At 34.3% G+C, this 27,729-nt stretch overlaps 3 protein-coding genes across 4 annotated transcripts; 1 reads left to right on the top strand and 2 right to left on the bottom strand.

The window, feature by feature from the left end:
* Positions 1 to 289: 289 nt before the first annotated feature.
* LOC115957781 lies at positions 290 to 3,781 on the bottom strand. Its single transcript, XM_031076103.1, has 5 exons — positions 3,715 to 3,781; positions 1,681 to 3,510; positions 1,097 to 1,298; positions 805 to 998; positions 290 to 727 (listed from the first exon to the last, which is right to left on the bottom strand). The coding sequence occupies exons 2-5, from the start codon at positions 3,473 to 3,475 to the stop codon at positions 672 to 674; spliced, it is 2,247 nt and encodes a 748-aa protein (XP_030931963.1). The 5' UTR covers positions 3,476 to 3,510; positions 3,715 to 3,781; the 3' UTR covers positions 290 to 671.
* Positions 3,782 to 13,247: 9,466 nt separating this feature from the next.
* Positions 13,248 to 14,351, top strand: LOC115958500 (thaumatin-like protein). The gene is made up of 2 exons (XM_031076911.1): positions 13,248 to 13,434; positions 13,541 to 14,351. Exons 1-2 carry the CDS (start codon positions 13,377 to 13,379, stop codon positions 14,215 to 14,217), a joined length of 735 nt encoding a protein of 244 aa, XP_030932771.1. The 5' UTR covers positions 13,248 to 13,376; the 3' UTR covers positions 14,218 to 14,351.
* A 2,853-nt stretch (positions 14,352 to 17,204) lies between these two features.
* LOC115954843 (pumilio homolog 1-like) lies at positions 17,205 to 25,349 on the bottom strand. 2 transcript variants are annotated; one of them, XM_031072801.1, is made up of 10 exons: positions 24,342 to 25,349; positions 22,270 to 23,506; positions 21,951 to 22,152; positions 21,721 to 21,862; positions 21,467 to 21,574; positions 20,699 to 20,911; positions 20,485 to 20,595; positions 19,641 to 19,835; positions 18,193 to 18,367; positions 17,205 to 17,819 (listed from the first exon to the last, which is right to left on the bottom strand). In XM_031072801.1, exons 1-10 carry the CDS (start codon positions 24,975 to 24,977, stop codon positions 17,773 to 17,775), a joined length of 3,066 nt encoding a protein of 1,021 aa, XP_030928661.1. In that variant the 5' UTR covers positions 24,978 to 25,349; the 3' UTR covers positions 17,205 to 17,772. The 2 variants fall into 2 exon arrangements, with proteins under 2 accessions (XP_030928661.1, XP_030928660.1); XM_031072800.1 differs by having other exon boundaries at positions 21,951 to 23,506; positions 24,342 to 25,348.
* Positions 25,350 to 27,729: the final 2,380 nt, after the last annotated feature.

Below are 27,729 nucleotides of genomic sequence, written 5' to 3'. Positions count from 1 at the left end.
GTGAGAATGAATCATCTAGACACAGTTTGCTTGTGAAATGAAGAGAAAAGATAATAATAATAATCAGGTGAAGTGATTTAAGTCAAGTAAGGAACTATAACGGAAAAAGGGCAAACTAAAAAACATGGCTTGAGGTTGTAAGAAATATTGACCTAAAATCGTTACTGCACAGGACAGAGATGATGGATAGGATTTCTTCCAACTTGACTTCATGTAGTAGGAATAGAAGGCTTAGTAAAGAATTCTACCATGATTAGTAGTAGTAAATTGAGAATTTTGAATCAAAATATAAAAATGAATTACTCAGATGTCACAAAAAATATGATTCAAGCAAAAGAAAGATACAGAAAATTATGTTCCTTCAAAAAGAATCTATATCTTCAGTGCATAGTGCATATACAGCTTAGCACTGTTCATCTGAATGTCTTGAATGAATGAACTATTGAAGAGATGAGATTTACAAAAGCAGCTTAAATTATACAACTGTTTATTCTAATTATTAGCTATTTTCCTATCTCTAACATGATAATTAGCTATCTGTGATTGGAGGCATAACATTTACTTACATAATCTTCTAAGCTTAATCATCCTGCAGGAGGTAATAAGTCTGGACTCTCCAGGTATAAATGAGAATCAGTTGAATCCTGCTCTAATGGCACACTACATTGTCTTCAACATTTTTCCTCACCCTCTTTCTCTCTATTTAGAATCTCATAGTCATCAAACCCTACAAATTGATCAAAATATACATATTAATTTCATAACTCTCTAATAATATTTTCACATCTAAGGAACTAAAATTACCTGAACCCAATTCTTCAGCTTCATCATTTGAAGATCCTAACAGCATTGAGTTAGTGGAAGGTGGATCAACTGACATCCAATTTATACTCTCATAATCATCCACACAGACATCCTTCCCCATGATCCAGTCTTCAACAACATTAGTGCCCACAAATGAAATAGGGTCAATAGAATCCTGTTCTTCGCTCTTAATCCTGTAAGAAAAAAAGTTGGAAAAAGAATTAAGATTTCAACCCTCCCCCAATTAGTAAACCAACATTTACATATATATAAAAGGTCCATTGGTACTTACATTTGTCCCAGTCGCATATTGTACTGAACAAAGACAAGGTCAGTAAGGCGTTGACGCTCTAGGTAGTTCCTTGTTTCATGTGTCTGTTCATAAGAAATATGATTTCGTCTACTTCCATTTGAACTGCAAGTTTGACTGAGAATACGGATGGCCAAACGTGCCAGATTTGGACAGCTTCCTCCATACGTTGACCACCAATCAGCTAAACAGATAAAAATAACAAATTTGAACTTCATTGGAAGATGACAAGTAAGATTTTGCTTCTGAAATACATGCAAGATGTGCAGGGGAATTATTTGACCAATGCTGATTGATAAAAATTTCCACCTGTATTCTAGGGGCTTTTCTAAATTTTTAGTGCAATATGCTTAAAGTGATTTAATGATCTACAGGGAGGCTTCCCTACAAAGGTTATGGTCATGCATGCTATATATATAACCAGGGTTGTCATTCTAACAAAGCATGGTGGTAAACTCCTTTACACAATTAGTATTTTTAAAGAATGCAAGTAATTTAGAGAGACAAAGCCATAACATTGCATCTGAAGGGTAAAAAAAATTGAATCTAGTAAAATGGACCCTCACCAGGAAGCAAGGTGTCTCTAGCTCTAATTGCCATCTTCCTCCCAAAATCTCCCATTGCATTCTTGTATGAGTTTACCTCTTTGATGATTTTATCTTGAACTTTCGTATCAGGAACCAATCTCTCTATGCAATCAAACATACCTGACAGGATCTCATGGTGCATGTCCCCTTCAATACTATAAAAGAACTTTGGGTTAAGGAAGAAGCCTGCAGCATGAAGAGGAAGATGCCACTGTTGTTCCCACCTGTAATCTATAATATTCCAGTAGACCACATAATCCACCCTCTTAAGAAGTTCTTTCTTGATTGTTTCTTTTGCACGATATATTCCTGCATAAATATATCCCATGGCAGGCCTCTTCTCGCTACCAGCTATTCTCAAGAGCTGCAGGAGAGGATTTGTTAATTGGATTATCAGAATGCATGAGGACCAAAATGACTGACTAGTTACAATATCTAACATTCTCAGCCCCTCAGTTTTCTTTGAATATGGGCAGTCCATCCACTCCTGTGAAGTAACCATGGCCTGCAAATTGTGTTTGAGATTGACCATTCGTTTCAATATTGTAAAGTTTGTAGCTGAGCAAGTGACTCCCGGTTCTACAATATCATTGCCAAAAGTATGCCTTCTCAACATATTCAAAACCACACTATGATTGTAGACAAATTTGGTAACAGATCTAGCCTGTTCAATTACTGCATTTATCCAATCAACATTCACAAAATCCTCAAGTATCAAATCTATGCAACGAGCTGCACAAGGACTCCAATACAGAGTAGGGAAAGTATCGGTCAACCGCCTGCCTGCAACAATATATTTCTCTTCCCCATTAGAAATTACTTGCAGCACATTTTCTACTCCAACTTCTTCCACCACTTGCCTAAACAACTCATACAAAGCATCCGATGAATTTATAATGTCAGATGCATCCATGGATTTCAGAAACACTGTTCCTTCAGGACAATATGCCAAAAAACGTAAAAAAGTCCTATTTGTTTCTGTGCACCACTGTTCTACCAAAATAGAACAACCAGTCGTCCCCCATGTTGCCTTGATCTTATCAATGTCATTCTTCACTTCTTCAACTGAATTCTTCAAAATCCAACCCCGAATATCATGATATGAGGGTGGCACAACCCCGTCCCTTGCTGTAGCAATCGCGTCAATCATTGGCTTGAAATAAGCCGAGTTCACAGCATCCAGTGGCGCCCCAATATCATACAAAAACCGCCCTATTGCCATATTAACATGATTGTTCACCCTTTTTGAACCTAATGCAACACTACTAGTACCACCTCCAGTAGCATCAACATTTGCAGCATTTGTGAAAGAACTCCTCACTCTCTCCTTCTTCCTTCTCTCCCCCCCACCAGTCCCTTCCAAACTCACTAACAAATTTGAATTGGGCTCAATTGCATCTGAAACTCCAGTCAGCTGGAGCCCAGTACTGACATCACTCTGATTAACAATAACATCCAACTCATGACTAACCGGGTTAACATTCAAAATCTCATCCTCAATTCTCTGCTTCCTCCTCTTCTTCACTACAGCCCCATCTAAACTTTGTTGCATTGAGACCCGAACATCGGGTGGAACTCTAAGACAAGCAGAGGCATTACCCTTTTGACCAGCTAGATGTTCTTTAATCCTATGAATCCCACCACCCCTGAACAACTTGTTACAATATATACATTTGAGCTGTGACCTGTCACCATTCTTAAACAATCTACAATGCTTCCATGCTGGGTCTTGTTTTTGTGGTGTTACAGGTACATGTTCCAAACCCGTCGCCATTTTAACCAACCAAACTACCTTATTTTTAACAACAACTGTGGAAAATGCTAAAAGTTACTAACATCATCAACAACAACAAAAACTAAACCAAAATTAACATTCATTTATTCATAAGTCATAACAAACTAAAAAGATTCCTAGTACCCAACAAATTAAAAATAAAAAAGCATAATATATTGTACTTGAAAATAAAAATAAAAACAAGAACTAGAGAGAGAAAGTGAGAGAGAGGGCCTTACTTGAAATGGCCGTTCTTTGAAATCTAGAGAGAGAGAGAGAGAGAGAGAACCGAGTTAGAGTGGCTGGGGGGAGGGTTTTATGAAAAGTGGGTGAATAACCGGATGGACCGGTTAGGGTAGAGGTTATCCGGTTGAGTCCACTTTAATTAAAAAATCGGTCTAACCCTGATCAGGTTAAAAACGCGGTCAAAGGTTTAGATGGACCGGTACAAAAAACCGAGAATTTCGGTTACTTAGCTGGAGAGCCACACAGGTCCAGAGACCAACCCAGACCAGCCGGTCACCGGCGATTCGGGTCAACCGGTGATTGTTTGCAAACTCAGCCAAAAAACCCCTCCCGGTGCAAACTGCAAACTTGTCTTTTTTTTATGGGCTCTGTTTCGTTCCAGGCAAAATGGAAAAATAAATAAATAAATCAAATATTGATTCTTGTAATAGGGTTCAATTTCTTGGATCTGATTTAAAATTGAGCGTTAAAAAGACAGTTATTCTTTTACATATTGTCTGTTCATACCATTTATTTCATGTTTTATATGAAAATATTAATTAAAAAATTTGTGTACATCACATGCATAAAATAATAAATATTGTGTATACTAATGTACTAATGAATATTGTGTATACTAATGTGTACTAATGAATATTATAGCATGTAAACTCATGTATCTTCTCAAGAAAAAAAAAAATGTAACTTATGCAAACGCATGGATGCATTTAAAATTAAGTAAAATTTATTACAAAAATTTAAATAATTAGTCAAATATTATTTTTTTTAAGTAAACATAATTAGTCAGATATTAAAATTTTTACCTAAATTTAATACTACTTATAATCATTTTTTTAATAATTTTTAATAAGATAGAATATGTGGTAATATTTATTGAATATATGTGATTGTTTTTTTTTTAATTTTATAGTTCATTAATATTATATTCTTAGTATTTTGCACTCATTAACTCACTTGGTACGAAGATTAAAAAAACTTAAGTGGATAATTATAATGTGATCTCCACATAAATTTAAACACATAATGCAAAATTGGATTCTAATTTCAATTTTTAATTTAACTTTCTCTCTTTACCTATATATATACTAGTGTATAAACCGTGCATATACATGTATAATTAAAAAAAAAATTACAATTACACACAAATATAGATTCAAATTCTATTCTCTCTCTCTTTTATTTTTTTATTTTAATTTCTTTTAGATATACACATGTGAGTTTACTTTTCTTTTTTTATTGAGTTTTCAATGATTTATTTCTATTAGACTATTCGTATTTTACACTTCCTTAACTCACCTAGAACAAAATTTTAAAAATAAAAAAATAATAATAAATAAAAAAAACTATTTAAATAAGACATGTGTCGCAAAATTAAACAACAATTGAAATCCAATTTAGAACATAATTGGATTTTCTCTTAATTTTGCCTATTAATATATATATATATATATATATAGAGAGAGAGAGAGAGAGAGAGAGAAGAGAGAGAGAGAGAGAGAGAGAGGTTTTTTGTCTAGGTATTATATATAGGTGCTAGATTTTGCTAGGTTGGCCTTTGTTTTTTTTTTTTTTTCCTTTTTCTTTTAATTTTACATTTTTTTTTTCGGGCTATAACAATTCTTATTTTTATGAGTTTTCAATTTGAGTGAGTTCTGGATTATTGATTGATAGGGAAGTAGAAAATTAGTCCAACTCCAGTTCGTCCAAAGATATCGTCCAGGGCCAATAGAGTAAGTTGGACCAAGAATCACCCCAGAAGAAGAAAAAAATTTCATGGACAATAATACTACTCTTGATCAGTGAAGTCTCCCATGGACGATAAACTCGTTCATGGACGATCATCAGATGTCCAGGGACGACCAAATCGTCATACACCAGACGGACGAATACGCAACACTTAGAAAACTTTCGACTCTCTGTAGCAGTTACTAAACCCGTAGCTATCGCTATGAATCCATCAAATAAGTTAACTTCCGTTAGCAGATACAATTTTAGTAGCCGTTGAGGAAGTTAACTCCGGACTCGTTGGCTTCCACAAATCTTGGGGAGGTTATTGGACAAATAACCATCCCTAGGATCTCTATATAAAGGACCGGTCTAAACCCGAGAGGGGTAAGAACATTTTGAGACTTGACTCCCAAAAACTTGGAACTTCATTCTTGTGAGACTAACTTTGCCATCGGAAGGGGGTTTGGCCGGTCTTCTCCAGTCCCCTTTTTGACAGCGTTTGCTTTTTGTAAGCCTTCCACGGCTTCAGTAGCCCACCGAAGCCAGAGCATCCACCTTACTGATTCGGAGCGATATCATTGATATTATTTGATACTGTTGGAATAATAAATAAATGCAACAACCAAGCCTTAATCACAAAATTTTGAGTTCGAATCCTCAGCAAACTAGTTAGATTTGATCATATTATATTTTTTTTTCTTGTCATTATATTATATTCAAAATCATAATATATGTTAATTCCTTAAGAATTGAGAACTCAGCTTAATAGATTGAGCTTAGCTCTCTGGAGCTTTAACCATAACTCTCATGGTTGTCATATCCTTTTGCCCTTTCTTCCACTATCCATTTCATCTTTTACTCATCTTAAGAGGTAGATTAGAGGCTTAAGTCCCGGTGATGCATGATCGGATACTTAAAAGTTAAAACTGGAATTCTTATGAACTTTTATTGATAAGTAATAGTTAAGTTAGCTTCTTCCACTTTTTCAAATATAGTCATTATTGAAATTTTCTTCACAATAAAAATTTATTAAATTTAAAACACTGTAATTGTCAACTTCCATTACTCCTTAACCTTACATGTTCTGACGATTCTTTATAGTTGATTGGACAGTATTAAAGTTTTTTTTTTTTTAGATAGTTTCAATCTATAGCGTCTGCTCCTGATAATAGTTCTTTATCATCAGACCAAGACTCCGATCAATTTTTTGTGTAGACGGGAATTGAACCTTAAATCTTTTATTCAACTATCAGAGACTTTACTAGTTGAATTAACTGGGACCCACTAAAGTTATGGTTAAATGATTACGGGGATATTACAACTTACCAGTCTGTGATTTGGCCGTAATTTAAGTTGTCTACCTGTAATTTTAAATTTAAGATTTTACCCACTTGAGATTAGTTCAGTTAGACAACTTAAATTTCGGTCAAACCTCCAGTGGGTAATGTGTCAAATTTTAAACCACAGCTAGGCAACTTAATTTCAACCAAACTATGGGTGTGTAAATTGTAATTTGCCCAATGATTAAATTTACTATTTGTTAATATCTTAAAATTTTCGTTGAATCAGGAATTTAATATAGTATTAAAGCAGAAGATGTTGAGTTTGATCTCTAACTTTATTCTACCTCCCACTTAAAAAATATTAAATCCCACATGTTAGACCCCACTTATAAAAAAAAAAATTAGGCCCACATGTGAGGGAAAATTATGAAATAATTAAATTCACTATTTCTTAATAGCTTAAGCTTTCTTTTTTTAATTTTAGTGATTGTATATATAACTACCATCTAATTGCAATTTGTAGAAATGATGTGCAAAACATGAAGTAGTTCCTATATATATGCGAGAGAGTATGGGGTTCTGTCATATAGCGCATTTCTTAAAATTTTCTTTATTTAGACTTCCACGCATTTATACCAAAGTATTAGTTCATTGGATTAACCAATTGAGTAAATGCATATATTATTGATTATTTATAGTAATGCATTAATTATTTATATATATTAGAGGAATTTATATGATTATTTTTATAAATTTTATATAAGAAACTATTTTAATTGAGATTACTAATGGGATAAATACATTTATTATTTTGTTATATTAATTATGTTAAATGGTGCATTAATTATTTAAATATAATGAAATTTTAATGTCATTTTTCTAAGATTTATATGAGAAACAATTATTTTGAAATATGGTATCCTTACTCAAATTTAATTAGAGTTTGAAACACAAAGAAAGTAATCGAAGGATATTTGCATTTTGATTTTATCAAATCAACATTTGCATTTTTTTTTCTTCTTTCAATTTTTTTTTTCTTTTTAAAATGATATTTGCATTCTTGAGTAGACACGATATTTGCCTATTTATATCATGCAATTTTCAAATTTATAAATATATATATTATGATCATATCACTACACCACTCTAATTGTCTTTCTATTTTGTTAATGAAATAAAAAATGAAAGATTATAATTTTTTTAAGGAAAATTATTGAAATATTAGAGAAAACTAATAACAAAATGCATCGCACATCGTGTGGGAATTGGGCTAGTTTGACTTAGATGGTAGTGACAATAGTAACCTCCATACTATGATGTTGCATGTGTGATTGTGATTTTTTTTGTCAATAGATGAATAAAATTAAAATGGATATTGCTTAAAACTGAAATATCTTTCTTTTGTTACAGACAGAAGACTATGGAGCCGCAGATACTTGTGAAACAACTACTTGTTACGTATTTTGAAAACTTGGAAATAGTTTAAAGTTTAAAAGATTATAGGAAATCGTTTAAAATTATGCTAACTAAGGAGTCATAACTCAACTCATGGAAATCGTAGTCAATCATACTGTTAGAGATTTATATAATATTCTTCCAATATAGGAATTAAGGATGGATTTCTTTTCTTTTAAATTTTTTAGAGGTTCTTGTCAGTGTACTATTTAAGTCACAGCTAGAATTTCCCACTCTTTTTGAAACCTCAAGGCTAAATATACTGTCAAAACTGAAGAGGTTGGAGTCAATTATTATTTGACCAATGTGAATCTATATCTTCTGTGGGGAGTGGACAAGTCCTCATATTGCATGAAGCCCAAATATCTACTGGGCCCCGTGGAGTGAAATGGGCCAGACCCACATATTCACACGAAGGCCCAATGGCTTACCAGATCTGATGGAGTGGAGTGAGGTTGTCCCGAGCATCTAGGAGGGAAGGGGAATCCATATAAAGCGATCCCGTGAGAGGGATAGCAAGCCTTCTATCCAAGGAAGTGCGTACAAATGATCCATGTATAACCTACAATTGGGATTTAGAACCTCAGGAAATCTTCCAGAACAAGTAAGAAGGGTTGAGATCTTTACCTCCGCAACCTCAAGAAATCTTCCAGAACAAGTAAGAAGGGTTGACATCTTTACCTCCGCATTAACGAGGGATTACCACCTGACCTCTGTCACATTGAATGCATATAAGACAACCTGAACAGTACAAACACCTCAAAAGACATGTTACAGGATAAGGAGAGGGAAGAAACCAATAAAGGAGAGGAAAATATCCCTGGAAATTCAGCTGGAGACAAAACTGCTGTAGGGATAAGGGCAAGAAATGTACCTATATAAGGGGGGGAGACAGGCAAATAGAAAGGGGTTGGAAAATAGTGACTGAAGGAAAAGTAGAGAAAAAATCATCTATCCAAGAGAGAGTGCAACACCACAGCAAAGAGAAATTTTCCTATTATAATACATTAGCTTCATCTAAAATATATGATGTTGATAAAATTAATTGTTTGAGTTTCTTATTGTGGAGTGTTTATTCCCCATTTATCTTTTACAAATAAATTTTGTCAGTCAATTAAATACTACCTGTGGATTCACGCAGTATCCCTAGGTCAGTTAGTTTTTGACGCTCACATCTTCTTTATTTTGATTTATTTAAATTGAAACAATTCAAACATTAAATCTATAATTTTCAATTATTATTTTTCTACAACACTGTATTCCCCATAACCTCTTAAGTGCCTTTGCTTCAACAAATGAATATAGACGTTGAGCTCTTGCTGTAATTTTGTTATATTGCGCCTCTTTCTGTTAACTCATCCAAATGTTCCTTGCTGCTTTGATGTGGTTCTCTCTCACACACACACACAAAGGAGAATCAGGTTGAAAATTTCTTCTGTTTTCTCTTCTCCCCTTGATATTTTCTATAAATAACTAGAATTTGATACTACATAAAGATTGCTCTTCCATTGGAAAGCTGCGTTTGTCCCATATCTATTATTGGTTTGCATTCTAGTTTCTTTTCTTTTTGTTTCTCATTTTCTGACTGAGTTGCATTTTGGATTCAGAGTGTCTATCTTTGAGCATGGTTCAAGCTGTTCTTTTTCTCTTCTGCAAAATATCACTCACCTGAATGTACATTACCAAATCAAGAATTACTTCATACAACTTGTATCTTTGACAATTCTAATAGAAAATTCTCTTATATGTAATTTTTTTCAAACGAGCTTTATCAAGCACATGCATCCATATCCCAATAAAATTTCTTTTTTATAATAGGATAATCTGACACAGAGGAGAGAATCTTGTCCTAAAAAGGGGATGACAAAGTGGAAGCCATTATTGTTTGCTTTGAATTACTTCTCCTTTTCTTTGGATAATGACGATAATGGTCCTCTTATCTATTCCACACCCAAAAAAAAAAAAAAACAATAAAGAAAACGGAAAAACAGCATCTAATTATTGTTGTGTGAATACATCCTCACCAAGAAATGATGGTGCGAAATGCCTCAACAGCTAGACATTCATATTATAATCTCCATGTTTTGTTTATTTCAACAGCTTAACATTCATATATATTATAGAAAACTAACTCGTTTTCTTGTATTTGTTATGTCCCTGAAATGAACCAAAAAATATGTTTTGTTATTTGGCTATTATGAAAAATAATTAATATTTCTTGTCTCATGCACTCCCGTATAAGGTCTCTACTTTTATATATGTGTACTTAGAGGCTCTTCTATTTTTTGATAAAGATTAATGATTTGAATTTATTATAATTTAGGATTTCTACTTTTTTCAATAACAAAAAAAAAAATATGAAAAAAAAGGAGGACAGAATAAACAAATACATCATGATGAAGTAAAAAATATATATATATATATATATATCGTGGGATGAGTTTTGTAGATTAGAGGAGTTTTGAAACTAACAAAAGAGTTATCCTATTTTGTAGGGAGTTAATGAGTAGAAGCAAAAATTTAAATCAACGTAAAAATAGGAGTTTATTAGAAGTAGGAAGACATATCAACGCAGAAGTAGATATTTATTATTTTTGTCAATTTACTATTTTAGTCCCATTTTTAAGTTTTAGGTAGGGGTATTTTTGACAGTAAAAAAAACAATAACTAACTTTCTTTTTCTAATTTACTATTTTAATCTCATTTTTAAGTTGTTGGTTAATTAATTTAAGAGTATTTTTGACAGGAAAAAAAGTAACAACTAACTTTCTAAATCCTCTTAACATATATAGACTAGCCTCTGAGCACGCACTCACACACGTGCTCAAAGGCTCTTCTATTTTTTTGGTAAAGATTAATAATTTATATTTATTATAATTTGGGATTTCTACTTTTTCCAATAAAAAAAAAAAAATACGTGGGGTGAGTTTAGTAGATTAAAGGAATTTTAAAAGAAAAATGATATGTCTACAATATTTTTACAATAAATTCTAAGTGGCAAATTGTTACTGGTTGTTATTATTAGGGCAAAAAAGTAATCTTTGTGTTAATTTCAAATTTGAACTAATAATAACTAACCACCTGTGATTTGTTGTAAAAATGTTATAGACATAGCATCTCTCATTTTAAAACTAACAAAAAAGTAATCCTATTTTGTAGGGAGGTAGTGAGTAGAAGTAGAAATTTAAATCAACCTAGAAGTAGAAATTTAAATCAACGTAAAAGTGGGAGTTTATTAGAAGCAGGAAGGTATTTCAACGTAAAAGTAGGAATTTATTATTTTTGTCAATTTACTATTTTAACCTCATTTTTAAGTTTTAGGTAGGGGTATTTTTGACAGTAAAAAAAGCAATAAGTAACTTTTTTTTGCCAATTTACTATTTTGACTCTATTTTTAAGTTATGGGTTAATTAATTTAGGAGTATTTTTTACAGGAAAAAAAGTAATAACTAACTTTCTGAATCTTCTTAATATATACAAACTAACTTCTGAGCAAATGCTCACGTGCGTGCTCAGAAGCTTTTCTTTTTTTGGGTAAAGATTAATAATTTACATTATTATAATTTGAGATTTCTACTTTTTCTAATCAAAAAAAAGAATACGTGAGGTGTGTTTTGTAGATTTGAGAAGTTTTAAAACTAACAAAAGAGTGATCTTATTTTGTAGGGAGTTAGTGAATAGAAGTAGGAATTTAAATCAACGTAAAAATAAGAGTTTATTAGGAGCATAAAGGCATTTCAACTTAAAAGTAGGAATTTATTATTTTTATCAATTCACTATTTTAACCTCATTTTTAAGTTTTAGGTATGGGTATTTTTGACAATAAAAAAAGTAATAACTAACTTTCTTTTGCCAATTTACTATTTTAACCTCATTTTTAAGTTGTTAGTTAACTAATTTAAGGGTATTTTTAACAGAAAAAAAAAAATAATAATAACTAACTTTTTGAATCCTCTTAATATATACAGACAAATATATTGATTGATTGATGGAAAGTGGGACATATAGAGAGGAGAGAAATATAGTTTGGATTTGACTAAAGAAAATCTTACCAAAGTATTCTAATCCTAAATAAAATACACCCTACAAAATACTATAGCTAGCTAACTGATTTGTTTAAAAATATTATAAACATAACATTTCTTAAAAAAACGACCTACTAAAACTGCTCTAACTTAATACCATACAAACAGGACAGAAATACACAACAGCCACCACTATGCACTCGAGGCTATCACTACCTAATTGTAATTTTCTAGACCCACCCCAACCCAAATTCATGGACGCATCAGTATCTGAATTTCTGTGAAAACAACCCAGATTCAAGCCCCAACTTTAGGACTGGGTTGTGCGGTTTTATACATCAGTATCTGTGTGCTTTGCTTCAAATGAGCAATCAAGTAATAGTGTCTCTCACCGGAACTTATTCAATTTGGCCTTTATGCAATCCAACAAATTTGTGAATAAGTCAACCCAACAAAAAAAGAAAAAAAATTACAAACTATTTTATTGCAATAAAGTTTGCACAGAATGTTATAAAAAGACCTCACAATCCAAAATTTTAAATCCTAAAACGGTAAAACCAAATCCCTCAGTGTGACATACAATATCCATTTGTTTTTCAAAAAAAAAAAAATTGCAAAATAAGGGAAATAACAGAGAATTAAAGTAAAAAACTAATGACCTTTTGGAAAAGTTGGTTGGAAATCTTCTCACAACACATTGGAGAGAAACCATAGTAAGAAAAATATATATACAGAACCTTTACCCATTAAACATATGAAAGAAAAACTTAAAGCCAAACCTTTGGGTATTGCAGTTTTGCCAAAGAAAGCGTGTTCCTTTTCTCGGACTTTTTTTCTTTTTCTTTTTCTTTTTCTTTTTCTTTTTTCTTTTTTTTTTTTTTTGTGGGAGTTGAGATAGCAGTTGGTTTTTTGAACCAGTAAATTGACGTTGTTTTGAACCAGTTAGACATATAATTTTACTTCGTTGTCCTCCAGTTTTTGTCTCTGTTTAAAACATCATGCAGTTGGCTTTTTTTTTTCTACGGATGTATCATTTCATGGTGGCGAAAAAGAAGGAACCCACTTCCCCACTCTCACTCTCCCTATTACAATCACTTTCTCAAAACATAAAAGTGCAAGCTATCAGTTCCTATCCAAATTCCAAAACAAATTAAGAAGAACAAAATGCCAACTTCCTTAGTTATCTTCTTCTTCTACATTCTCTACACCCTTTCCTTCACAGGTAAACTCGTTTCTCTCACAACATGACAATCTTAAAACCTTTCAAATATATGTATGGTATAGTTGAAAAGCTTAAATTGTTGCCTGTTGTTAACTTTGTTTTGCAGATGGGACACAACTCATAATAGTGAACAATTGCAAGGAAAACATATGGCCTGGACTTCTTGCCACTGCAGGCCATTTAACCCCCAAAAATGGTGGCTTTCATCTCTATAGTGGTGAGGAAGTAGTGTTTGAAGTCCCGGAAAGATGGTCTGGAAGAGTATGGGGCAGACAAGGTTGTTGCTTTGATGAAGAAACCGGCAAAGGTTCATGCCAAACTGGTGACTGTGCTGGCCTTTTGCATTGCCAAGGCATTGGTGGAGTTCCTCCGGCCACAGTTGTTGAAATGACATTTGGAACCTCTAAATCAAGCTTGCATTACTATGATGTGAGTTTGGTTGATGGGTTCAACTTGCCAGTGTCAATGGTTCCTATAGGTGGTGGTGTGGGATGTGGTGTAGCGGCTTGTGAGGCTAATTTGAATGTTTGTTGCCCATCTGCTTTGGAGATAAAGAGACAAGGGAAAGTTGTGGCTTGTAAGAGTGCTTGTTTGGCTGCTAAAACAGATAGGTATTGCTGTACTGGGGTGTTTGCAAATCCAAAAAGTTGCAAGCCAACTATTTTTGCTCATCTTTTTAAGGCCATCTGTCCACGAGCTTATAGTTACGCATTTGATGATTCTACTGCGCTTAAGACTTGCAGGGCTCCTAGGTATGTTATCACATTTTGCCCTCCTAATTGATAAAGATGTTTGGTCAAGAGCTAGCCGCTAGTGGTTTCTATATTTACTTTGTTGTTGTTATCATTGATGTCTTCTAGACTTGTACTTGTAGTTCCTACAGTTCCAAGTTTTTCATTGTTGTGAGTAATTGGAGATTGGACGTTCATTTGTTATTTATGGAAGTTTCTTTTCAATTTAATCATCAATCGTTCTTGATATCGTTTTGAATTTTCTGTACAATTTGCATTGTTAAAGGTTTAGCCAACTTTTTTGATAAATTCAATAGTTACAATGAGGGAGTGGGGATTTGAAGTTGGTTTAGGGTAACCATAAAGTATAAATACTTGGTACCTTAATTTAGGATGCTGATAATTGAAACAAAATCTAAAGTCAAGGTTGGATTTTAGTACATTAGATCAGCCCTCAAGTTTACAATACAAACTGTAGAGGACGGTTTTTTGGTAGGAGCACTACAGCTTTTTAGTACCCTGTTTGGCTGTTCCTACCAGGTACTGTCAAATGCATCTCATTGCTTCAAAGGGTTTAAAGGAAGCTTCTGTGTTTTGCTAATACTATTAGGCAAATGTTAATATGTATCGTGCAGTACTTGTTAAGGTTGGACTTGTTAAAGTTGGACTAATGTAGATCTCACTTAATAAAAAAATTGGATAAATAGAAGAAAAATGCATAAAACTTATCACACAGTCTATTTTATTATTTTTTGTGCTTTTTATGAAGTTGGTCTTATAGCCTATAAAGTTGCTGTTAACAGGGACAGTAAGGTGCCTATTAACACAACCCATACTATTAAGAGCTGAAAATTTGGACCAGAGAAATTTGTGGTGGGTTTATGTTATACATTTGACGAATTGGTTAAAAATAAGTAGGTTTTTGATCATTTCAACTGTGTAATAAAATTGTGTACCCTTTCACTATTACTATGCTTTTACCACAGCAAAATGCCAAGATTTCACCTCAAGAAATCAAGCTTACTCCTCAAGAGTCAAAAGTAATTTACTTATTTGTGTATTAAAACGGAGTGAAGTATACAACTATACATACCAAATCTTGGCAGCATTTTCATGTTTGGCTATAGCATTTATGAATGGACAGATACCTTCTCTCAAAGAAGATATGTTCATCAACTATCATAAATTTTCCTATACCTGAAAAGATATCTAGTAAGGAGTGATGGATCCAAAATTTGTTTTGGGTTCTCTCACTTGATTTGGAACTTCAGTCATAGATTTCGCCTTGCTGGCCAAAACTTGATTTTGCTTGCAAAGGAGAGTGGGCTATTTTTTCAGTTGTGTCAAACATGCAAATGTTCTGTTATACACAATACTCATGGGGTGATAGAAGAAGAGTTCCATAAAACGCAGTCAGCTGTATCCGCAGCGACTTTGATCTCCCATTTGCGCATAAAATAAAATAAAAAATAAAAAGGTATTCAATTGCAGAGAATGATGTTGAAGGATTTAAGCAACAAGATCCTTTTCATTTCACAAAGTGACGATTTAAATTTGTAATATTTAATTTGAACCATAAAATAAATTGAACTAGTCTTTACTACAAAAGTACGTATAAAACTATATACAGAATGAATCGGTAAGACATGATGCATAATTTTGAACAAACTAAACTTAAAACAAATGGCATTATCAGAAAAGGATTAAGATGCGTAAAAGCATTAACATCAAGCTTTCCAAAATGATGTTTAGCCAGAAATATAGCTAAATCCACTTAGAAAGATCATGCATCAAGCTCAACATTTTAAATATGCAAAAATAACAAATGAACAATACCTCAATACACTTAACTTGGTACTGTTCATCAATACACCAATCTCTCTCTCTCTCTCTCTCTCTCTCTCTCTCTCTCTCTCATAAACTGATCTACATAAATCAGAGGTGATGCATAGATTTGGTGGTGGTGGTGGTGGTGGTGGTGGTGGCACATCGACTTCTAGTGGTGGGTCTGGCAAAGGTGTTTGAATGGAAAAATCTCAACCTATGTGCCTTTTTTTGTTTTCAAGAGACAAAGATAAACCCGAATCGTTCACTCCAAGAAACCCGAATCATTCACTCCAACCAGAGATCGGACTCATGGCTCCCTCGATGGTACTCCAACAATTTGGAAAGGTATCCCTTAATTGTGATTTTTGGGTTTCTTTTCAACGTAAGTCATATACTACAAAAATGTATTGGACAAGTTTAATATAAGTCATATACAACCACGAGATCAATTACTCTTATTTTGAATTTTAATATTTATTGTTTTATCTAGCAAATACTCCCAAGTTTTGTTTGGTAGGAATGATAGAAAAATAAGATGACAGAAAAAATGAGAAGATAAAAGATATTTGTTTTCTACCCATGTGTTTGGTCAAAATGATGCAAAAATGAATAATAAAGAGTAAATTACTATTATATATTTCTTATTAAAAGTAAAATGATGAAAAAGTACAGAAATTATTTTATTTTCTCTCATTTTCTCTCCCTTTTTCTCCCCAATTTGGTGTGACAATAAATTGACCCAAGTGAAAAACTTCATCCACCCAATTTTCTATCCTCTCCCTTATCAGCCTCTCTCTTCAATGTAAGGAAATCCTTCCAATCTATCAGTGTTTATGATACATGGAAAAAGCTAGTCTAAAATGGTTGCATTAAACAAAGAACGAACCAAAACCAACGCCGTTTTGCTAAACAATAAATGCTTTTGCTAATTAAAAAGCAAGTTGTGCACTGTAGGCACGTAAATGTGAGAGTTCACCCACCACACCACCGTATTTATGGGGTGAGAAGCATCATTTATAACCTAAAGGCGGTTGACAACAACCTTGAACCTACTAAATGTTATAGTTGCCTTTCTGCTAATATTTCCATTAATGGAAGAAAACTAGTACTACAAGGGTCTGCTGCATTCCAAGCAGCAATTAATTAATTGAGTTACGAAATATCTCATTCACATTATGGAACCAAAACATGGAGTACATCAAGAAGCAAATATTTCACATAAACAACCAATTCTAACAAAAAAGAAAGTCATGAACTGCCAACTCAATTAACAAGCCACAACTCACCATCATTCAATCCACCCTATCATAACTAGCAACATAAAAAATAGCACTGATGTTACAGATCAATAATTTTTAAGCATATGACTCAGCCATAAAGTGGATTGAAAAAGTTCTTTAAATAAAAGAAAATAAATAAATCCATACATAAGAAAATTTCTGGACTCTCCTAAACACAACGGCTCTCTCCGCCTGGTAACATTTTGTACAGTCACCGTTACAGATTCACTACCTCCTCCCTTTTTACACCCTTAAAACTCGTACACTAATTTTTATCTCCTCCAGGGGCATCAGGTCTGTTCACCATCTGTGCCTCAGCTAGCCTGATTCTAGGTATATCCTCAAACTAACAATGTACAGTTTTAAGTACAAGCAGCAATTTTATTTTCAGTCGGCTGCTATCTACCAGAATAGATAGATCGAGCCAATACTAGACATGAGAAAAAGAAGAAAGAGGGTGCTCATACTATCCTCAGTTAGCTGTACAAGAACTTCATTTCCTATGCCGTTGCAGTAGGATGTGGATTCATAATGCTAATCCTTCTTTCTGCAAAAATAAAAAATAAAAAAATTAAGCACCCTGTTAGAAAGGTATTTACATGCTGGTTAAGCATTGAAGACTCAGGTATAAATAATATCAGTATAATCATAACATAACTTCCCCTAGTCAATTCATAATAATTTAAGATTTAAAACCAACAAGGGGATATATCACCAAAAAAGTAAAATACTTAACATATTCAAGTTCTCACAAATGCTTAATTTATTGACAAACAATGAACATTTTACAAGATTAGGTGTTAAAAATATCTACTGCATGAAAATTTTACATAAAAGGCGATATTCTATAGTCATCTTGTGTACAAGAAAATAGCCCAAAAATACGCATGTGTGTGTGTGTATAGAGAGAGAATAAAAACCTCCAGCTGCCACAAGTTTCTCTACACGTGCTACTATATGCTTCCCATATGTATACTTCTTCAGAGCATTCAGATGGACCTTTATTCGATTAAGTATAAGTTCAAGTTGCTGGTCATCACAAGTTTCCAACACCTTCTGTACAACATAGTTCGCAAACTGATCTTTCATCATCACCTAAATCCATAGAGACAGAAACCAAAAATCATTAGCAAATGAATTTCCCTCGCAGACCCATAGAATGGCCTAAAATGCTCAAGCATGAAAACCTCAGGAATTGCTGATCTAACAATCCAAATACCTGATTCACTTAAAAAAAATTAGAAAAAGCTACAAGAACACTTAAGATGAAGCTTTGGAGATGCCAAGGGAGACATCAAACACCCTTAATCTATACAATATATTAAGTAGAAACTCAAATCCGTACAACATATTACAGTTGAAACTCAAATCTATACAATATATTAAAGTAGAAACTCAAATCTATACAATATATTAAAGTTGAAACTCAATAAAGATCCATTTTAGAATCTAATTAAACTTTAATTTTGTACCAAATGTCATTCCAATCAGAATTCACATGTTTTAATTTTCTACAACTGTCCTTCCTATTTAAAATACTCTTAGCTCATTAAAACTACTTCAAGCACATAAAACTAATTCTAACCCATTTTACTTCAAGCCCATTTAAACCTACTTCCAACCCATTTGAAACTAATCCAAATTTCTTACTTAAACGCATTATTAATTTAAATATAAACTTTAATGAGAATTTTACAATATTCTAAAAAGTGACTTCCTTTTCAATATATTTTCTTTATAACTCACTCAATTTGTATAACTTATTTAAAAATGTAAAACATTAAATAAATTCATTACATCACAATAGCAAAAATTACCCACTAAGTATATTAGGACAACAATTTACTTTCTTTTTATTTTAACTAAAATGGAGCAACCAAGAATGAACAATTTACATACTCTACCAAATGTTTACAATGATTTTTCAAGAGTTGACAAAAATTCAAAACATGAGCTTTGACATTGTTAACTTAGATATGAACATTTGATATGTATTTTATAGCATATATTCTAAATGTACCAATATGTAGGTAGGAAGTTAATAACTAGTTTATACTAATAGAAACCTTCAATAATCTAAGGTTAACCGTCCAATTGGCATTATTAGCCCCATATCAAAAGGCACTATCTGTTTCAGTACAGAGGTTTCTCATATCTTCCACTATGGCATAATTTTAGAAGAAGATAGGGGCGGGGAGCCTGGGAGATGGGGAAGGGCAGGGTTCTGACACCAAACTATTCTATCTGCAAGGGAATATTAAGAGGCACTAATTTAAAAGGACTTGAGATTACTAAAGCAATCAGAAACCTGAACAGGCTATGTAGTATATTTATTTAATGATAGGGAGCAATTGTATGGTTAACAAACCTGAAGGGGCTCATTTTCATCAGTGGCACCAAGCATCTCGGTAACCAAGGCCTGGCGTTCAGCAGCAGTTCCAAAACTCAAGCACTTCTCTATAACATTGGAGGCAAACTTCTGCTGGCTCATTTGAACTATCTGACCGGTTAATTTAGTAATTATGGATGAACGTTCATGTGGCTTTCCGTGCTCCAGCACATGCTGTAAAATTTTACAAAAGCAGTCAAAACACTTTGACAAAACAAGTGAGTTAAAGTAGAGAGCAATAGAAAAAACACATACAGTTATAATTTCAATTGCAACCCAAGAATAGTGGGCATGCATGTATCCTTCAAGAGTAAATTGGAAGCAAGGAATAAGAGGGCCTTAATACACAGGCTCCATGGTAGCAAGCACATTAGGGGTGCCCACATTACTCTCTATAATAGGCAATACCATAGGTGAATAATTACGCCAAACAATAAAGGTGCAGGTGGAGGTTGGTGGTGGTAGGGTGTTTGGAAGTATACACAGCCCTTGAAAAATAACATCAAGTAAACAAACCACGGAATGCGCAATTCGGGAGGAAGTACCATTTCTCTTGGGAGGAATACATGACTGTTGGCCAAGGCAGTTATAAATTATAACGAGTGCACACACACACACACATACACATTATTTTCTTTATCCCTCCATTTAACTGAGGAATTTGAAAGGTAGGATAAGTCAAGGTCAAGGTAAGGAGACATGAAATTATTCACTTTAAGGAAGTCTAATGGTTTTGGAAACAGTGATATCAATAACCAACAATCATGACCCCATATTAGTCCAAATTGTAATGAGAAACAAGCTTCCAAGAAGTACAACAAACCTGAACAACATAATTCCCATATTGGTCTTGTGCCAACATGCAAACAGACAGCAAAATCTCATCCATCATTATTTGCTGTGTTTTAGGGTCATGGCAGTGCTCCAGGATTCTCTGTCACATGAAAGTGATACCACTTCAGCAATAAAATTCTTACATTTTTAATCACAAACACCCACTCCACTCCCCTCTCCATATAAAAACAGAATTTCTTCACCTGTATGACACGACAACCATATGGATGGGTAGACAGCGTCACAACTTGATCATAAAATGTTGAAACAATAAAATGGATTGCATCTTCAGGTACACATTCAATGCACTTCTGGATGACATGGTTCCCATTCTGATCACGTACACAACGCATAACATGGCCATCCAGTTCCTTGACCATTTTAGTCTGCTGGTCCAGATCAACAACTTCAATAGCCTGAAGAGTAAAATCAAAGAATGTCAAGATTTAATGCAAGGTCAATATACCTGTACTTACACAATCAGCATTCAAACATAATTGAAGACATGTATGCTAAGGAGAAAATTTGAAGGCTTCGTATTTTAAAAACATAGATTCAGAATGATTTAAGCTGCTATCTCATTCTCTACAATTTGATATAAAGAATGTTAGTGTAGTGACTCATCTAATTCAATATACGGAAACCTAAGTGCAGCTTGGAGAACTAAAATATCTCAAAAGTGCAATCTGCTATTTAAAGTTAGTTTAGAGAGATTCCTGCATGTGTCTATAAATCTTCAAAAAGGAATGTCCTATTCACCATTCTCAAACAGCAGGTTTGACATGGTTTTCCCCAATAGCCAAAGAATATTATATAACACTTTTAAGCTTGTCTCGTCAACACATGTTGAAATAAGAAGGTAGAAGATACCACTATTGAAGATCATGCAAGAAAACACAAAAAAAGCAAATATGAAGGATGGGTTGACACAATGTAAAACTCTCATAAGTCAGGTCATTGAATGACCATACCTTCTGGATAACTCGACACCCATACATTTGAAGACTAAGGTTCAGCACGTGACCAGTGAGCTGGTCAGCCAGTTCTCTTATTTGGGAGGGAGTTCCATGCTCAAAAAACTGAACACAAAAGAAAAACTGTTAGCCATAAACAAATTTGATCCACGCAATTTCATCACCAGCACTTCCCACGTGTTTCTACAAAATAAAAAACAATAATACAGACTACTTGAAAATAAAAGGCAAAATGATTTTAAAAAAATTACCTTCTGAATAACATAATTACCAAATACATCAGTCATTAGGGAAAGAGCTTGGGGCATAATTTCATCAAAAACCATGTTTTTCTCCTCTGATGTGGCAGTCTCAAGTTTCTGTTGAATAAATCGACTCCCATACTGATCGGCACTGTTCAAGAAGGTATTTAATGAAAGGGTCAAATTTTTGGAGGTCACCATTACGTAACAGCCCAAAAGGTTTAACAAGAAGTAAATACCTGAACTCGACAACATGGCCTGCTATTTCTGAAAGCTCAAAACATTTAGTTTTATTGCTCTTAAACTCATCTAGTAAAGTGGATGCAAAAGTTTCATCCAAGTTTCCACCAGCTTCCGAATGCCAAGCTCCCATGACACCCCCAGCTATATTTCTCATCCCAGGAAAACGCATGTTTCGCTCACTGTGCCTGACAGGACTACCTGGTCCAACAGGGGAGTTAGGCAGAAGAGCACCAGCCAATGGGCTTCCAGGATATGACATGCCAAGCCCTAATGCTGGATTTCCATAATAACCATGATTCAAGCTAGGAGATTTACCAAGGTAGGGAACACCAAACTGTGACTTTTGCGGTGAAAGCAATGCCCCCAGATAAGCTTTCTGGATTTCAATTAAATCAAAGTAAGAATTACCCATATCCCTATCTAGTGCCACATCGTTAAGGGCAGCAGCCTGTGCAGCAGCATACTCATTCGATCTCAAGTACTGAGGATATAATGGATCCATCAGCGGCACCTGAAGAGCAATCCCTGCGGTGTGATTTCTAACTCTGCTAAGATTCTGCAAATCAGCTCCTGCTGCCAACATATTTGGTCCTAAAGAGAAACCTCCTCCCAATACTCTGGAGTCCATCCCACTAACTCCCAATGCAGATGCAGCAGCAGCATTTTCAAATAATGGCGGCAGACTACCACTGCCAAGCTGGCTACCCATCATGGATGGCGATGAGGGATTAATGGCATAGCCACTCAAGCCATAGTTTTGAAAGGAGGTATTCATACCATCTAAATTCTGATAGTGAGAAGGTGAACTTCCTCGGCCATTAAGAGTTGGTGGAGATGGTCCTTTCAGGTAAGAGTTAGCAGATGAAACAGCATTCTTTTGAAGTTCTACTTTCTCATCAGATTTTAAGAAAGAGTTGTTTAGATCCATCCTAGCCCCACTGCTATTTCCAATCATTGGGTATCCTTTGGTTGATTGGGGGCCAGGATGTAGATGAAAATGCCCCGATTCAGACTTGTTTAAGTATGAATGTTGTTTGATATGATTCAGATCACCCTGCAAATTGAATAGGTCATGGTGATCATCAATTTCATGTTGTATTTGTGACCTTGAATGGTTCTCTTTTTCTTCCAAACCATTTGTTGACAGATTCATGCCAGACAAAGCAGCGACCAGATCAGTAGAGTCATTCAAACTAGGTGAGACACCATTGAATGAGTTTGATCCACTGATAGTTCTTTTATCCATAGAGCTAGCCCTCCCAACAGGTGGAATTCGAGGACTAGGTGCCCTAGCCACAAGTTGAGGGTCAGGTGTGGTGCTTCTTGACAGGGAGGCACCTAGAGCAGAAGCATAAGTATGAGAAGCCGAAGAACCAATATTTTGGGTGGCAGACATGCTCTGCTTATGTCCGCCAGAACGCAAAGCCTCCATAGATGCCAATTCATGGTGCAGATGAGCAAACTGAGACTCTGAAGTTTCAACACCATTATCGAATGCATTTCGGCTAGATGGGCGAGATGGGTGCCTAGAAACAGATGCATGTATATCCTCCTGCATCAAAAAACTAAACCATAAAGCCAGCAGCTTTAAGTGGGGCAAATCAAGCAGAACTTTCAGCACATGCCACGAATACCAGAATCAACTAAAAGAACAACTAGAAGCACATATATCATGTAAGACGAAGACCCACTTTTGATAAGATCATGATTTTAGGATACAGTATATCAGTATTAAACCCAATTGCAATGTTTTTTTTTTTTTACTTTGTTTCAAACTAGTGCAAGGACATTTTACTCTTCCAATGTGGTGCCTATCTAATTATGAACCAATTGCTTCTCACCAGATCAAGGTTCAGAGGTGCCACCAACATTTAGCTAAAGAACAGGGCTAGTATAGATAACACGAACAGGCACATTCTTCAACACATTGAGAGATTATGCAATTGGTGAACCAACATGAGAGCAGATTGAAGTAAGCAAAACAAAGAAATTACATAAAATATCTATATTGAAGTCAATGAGAAAGAAATTTTAATTTCTTTTAGGAAGATCAAATATCACTGCTGATCACAAGGACCTAATATTGATTAAACCAGGTACACATAGACCAACATGGAAAGACACCAATGACACAACCATAGAGAGCAGTTGCAATCACACAAGAAACTAACATAAAAATTACATCAACCACTCATTCTTCAACACAGAAGTTCAAAATGAACATAATGATTAACCCTGCCAAGCATAGAACAGAAAGAGAAACATGACCTCCAGGATATCAAATTCAGGCAACAAAAATCACATTTCAAAAACATAAAAAGTATCTAAAACTCATGATCGTAGAAATCAAATTAAATCAAAACCATTACAAGTCACTATAACTTCACCTGAATGATCTCTGCAATACTCTTCTGCCTAGTCCCTAGCCCCAACCCTGGCAAGCCAATCAACCCATCTCCACCCCACTCAGCTGCAGCACCCTTCCCATTCTCCTCACCTCCAAACCCCGGCTGCACTGAAAAAAGCGACCGATTCTCATTCCCATTACCACCTTCTTCACCACCTACTCTACTGACTTTTCTCCTATCACCAATCCCTCCCACCCCCGAACCGGCCACGCCGCCGCCGCCACTCAACCGCTGCGCAAACCGCCTTTCCTCCTTGGAAAGAAGCGGAGGAGGCAGCCTTGGGTTCAGATTCACATTCGCATAGTAATAATTCACGTATGCCGGGTCAGCACGAAGCTCATCCTCACTCAAAACCCCTTTCCCACCATTCTTCTTTAAGCCCATCACCGCCGAGGCATCGAATAAGCCCCCCACCGCACTTAAAGAGCCCTCCACAGTCGGTGGAGCCGACCCACTTCGATACATACTGAGCTCCTTCTCTCTATCACTCAGCTCCTCTTGTTGCCGCCTTTGCTCCCTAATCAACAACCCCAAATCTTCGCTGTATTCACTGTTATTAAGCACCGATCGCACCGAAACATCGGGTGCCATCTTTGAATAAGTATCAGTGACCATCACATATGAGAACCAAAAAAAAAAAAAATCAAACAGACACTGAAACTGCTTAAAGTTTGAAACTTTGAGCTGGGAATCAGCTCAAGATAGTTAAAAATCAAATGGGTATGTTGCAAAAGCTTCAAAGACTTTGTCTTTTGTGCTGAAAATCACAAACCCATGTCTCAAAAATTTTGCAGAAACCAAAAAAAAAAAAATCTGGGTTTAAGTTAAAGTTTGGATTTTTGGGTTGCAATTTAGTCAAAGAGATACAGATCGGAGTGAGAGTACATAGTGAACATGATCAACAATGAGTTCCGCCATTTTCAGAGAGAGAAAAAGAAAGAGGGAAAAGAGAGACAGTGCAGTCGAGAAGAGAGTGGGGGGAGTGATAAGCACAAGCAGTGGAGTAATCTGAGCCGTTGGATATACTCTTCAACGGCTATGATCAATTCTAAGGGGATTTGTTCTTACAATAGGTCTTTTAGGGTTTTTTTTTTTTTTACTAGGATTATAATAAGTAAGTTGGGTTACTGTTTTTGGTTTTCTTTTTTCTTTTTTTCTTTTTTCGAATAAAAAATACAGATATGCTTGGTATGCATTGGCACGTTGGGTTTTTTTTTTTCTTTTCTTTTCTTTTTTTATGTCTGATTTGGCTGTGAATTGTGATTCTTATTATGTAGGGAGTCAATAGAAGATATGTATGGCAAAAACATAGGATTTATATGTTGTATCATCTTGGAAAGTAGATTTCTCAATTTTGTGCTTGTTATGGAAATTGTTTTGCAAGTCAAACGCATGGCTTTGAATCTAGGGGAGATTTTATAGGATTCATTAACGTGATTATTGTTGGAGAATATTTTGCATTTCTTCCGTAAAAGAATTTAGAGAAAAAAAGATTTTGCATTCCTTTTTCCTTTTTTTCATTTTTTAGTAATGTATATTTTTTTTTCCCTTTTCTTGTGTATGTTTGCATTGTGCAAAATATGGTTACTTTTATTATTTCAAAAGTTTCTTCAAAGAATAACAAATTTAAAAAGAACAAAAATAAAAATTGTGGAAAAAAGAAGAAATGCCATATGAGATAAATTGAGATACAAAATTGATTTGACAAAATGTTTCATGAATATATAATACACTTGGAGAGTTGAGACTTTGCCAATTTCTTGAATTTTTTTTTTTTTTTTGGGATTTCTCACGGGGTGTCTAAGCCAACTTACGTGCACCTTGACTAATTCCTACTTGCAATGGGAGCTTGCCGTTGACCACAAGGTATTGTGGCTGCTGAAACTTGAATTGGAGAGCAAACTCAATCGAACCCCAAAGCCTTATCCAATGGTGGACAAGCCACTGGACCACACTTGGTAGTTGCCAATATCTTGATTTGCACCCTTGCATATCTAGGTTTGAGAATTGAGAGTGACATTTTTTTTTTCCCATTATATGTTTTTTTCCCAATCAAGTTCAACCATATAACTTATCACTCAATAGTCAACATAGAACAACTATGTGGTTTTTTGTCTTTTCATTCAATTCGCTCTGTTTGTTTCAACAATGGTGTTTTCTAGAAAATGAGTCATTTTTCAAAAATGATTTTCTATAAAACTATCTTATTTTCTAATGTTTGGTAGCAATTTTAAATGAGTTGAAAAACAATTTCCTAACTTCCCTTATTTAGCTTACTATGAGATAAAGTTGTTTTCCAAAAAAATTAATGGAAAACAATGTCTAAAAATAAGTCATACCTTTTATGTTGATCAAAGATAGTTTTCATTTGACTCTTTTTTTTTTATGCTACCCAACACTGAAAAACACGGAAAACTATCTTTACATAAGGTTTTCCAGCAAAACAAATGGAGCGATAACCTCCTTGTGTAAAATTATAACTACATTATTGATTTTTTAAATATTTTTTTTCAAATTCAATACAATTTTTATAACTTCTACTTCATAATTATTACTCTTTATCATCAAACTAAAAAGATATTAATTGATTTTTATTTTGTTTGTGTAAGGGGGAATTGAAATCTAAATTTCCTTGGTCAACTACAAAATTTTTGTATCAATTGAGCTAATGAAACCCACTCTTAAATATAAATTAAAAAAAAAAAAAAAAACCCTAAAGACATTAAATTATTATTCTTACGTTTTCCCCTAATTTTAAACCTTATATTTAAGTAATTTAACTCAGAACTGCAAAATAAATAAGCAAAAGCCCTTTTAGCTTGGAACATGACATGATAATCTCTCTCTCACCATCACATTGAGAAAGTATAGGATGAATCATTGTGCTCCACCTGTGGTTGCCTGACACGTCACCAAAATGCGAATGGTAAAAGTGACAGCCCCCACGCTCTCAAAAGTGCGCGTTCCATAAACAAGGAAGATAATTGGCCAATGTGGAGGCTCCAAAGTGGGTCCCGATAGCACGCTTTTTGACTGTTTTTCTAGTAGCTCAAATAATAACACCCTTTCCGAACGGGACCTATTAACATTTGAAATGTCCAAACTAGGCATCAGGCGATGAACTTGCTCTAATAAAAAGAACATATGAAGATATTTTTAACCTTTTTGTAATGTAATAAAAGAGGCCGCAAGAAGCAAGTGGGCACATTGAAATGGGGTTGGTCCGTCGTATCTAAGTCCTATCTTTGTGTGACGTTCAGTGAATAAATAGACCTTTGAGGAAGAAAAAAAAAAAAAAAAAAAAAAAAAAAAAAAAAAAAAGATAGAAATACGATTTTTATTAACTAAATATGTTGGGATCTTAATG

This window comes from Quercus lobata, chromosome 8, assembly GCF_001633185.2.
Source record: "Quercus lobata isolate SW786 chromosome 8, ValleyOak3.0 Primary Assembly, whole genome shotgun sequence".
Taxonomy (NCBI): domain Eukaryota; kingdom Viridiplantae; phylum Streptophyta; class Magnoliopsida; order Fagales; family Fagaceae; genus Quercus; species Quercus lobata.
The sequence above is the reverse complement of the archived record's forward strand: the minus strand, read 5'-3'. Positions and strand labels throughout refer to the sequence as shown.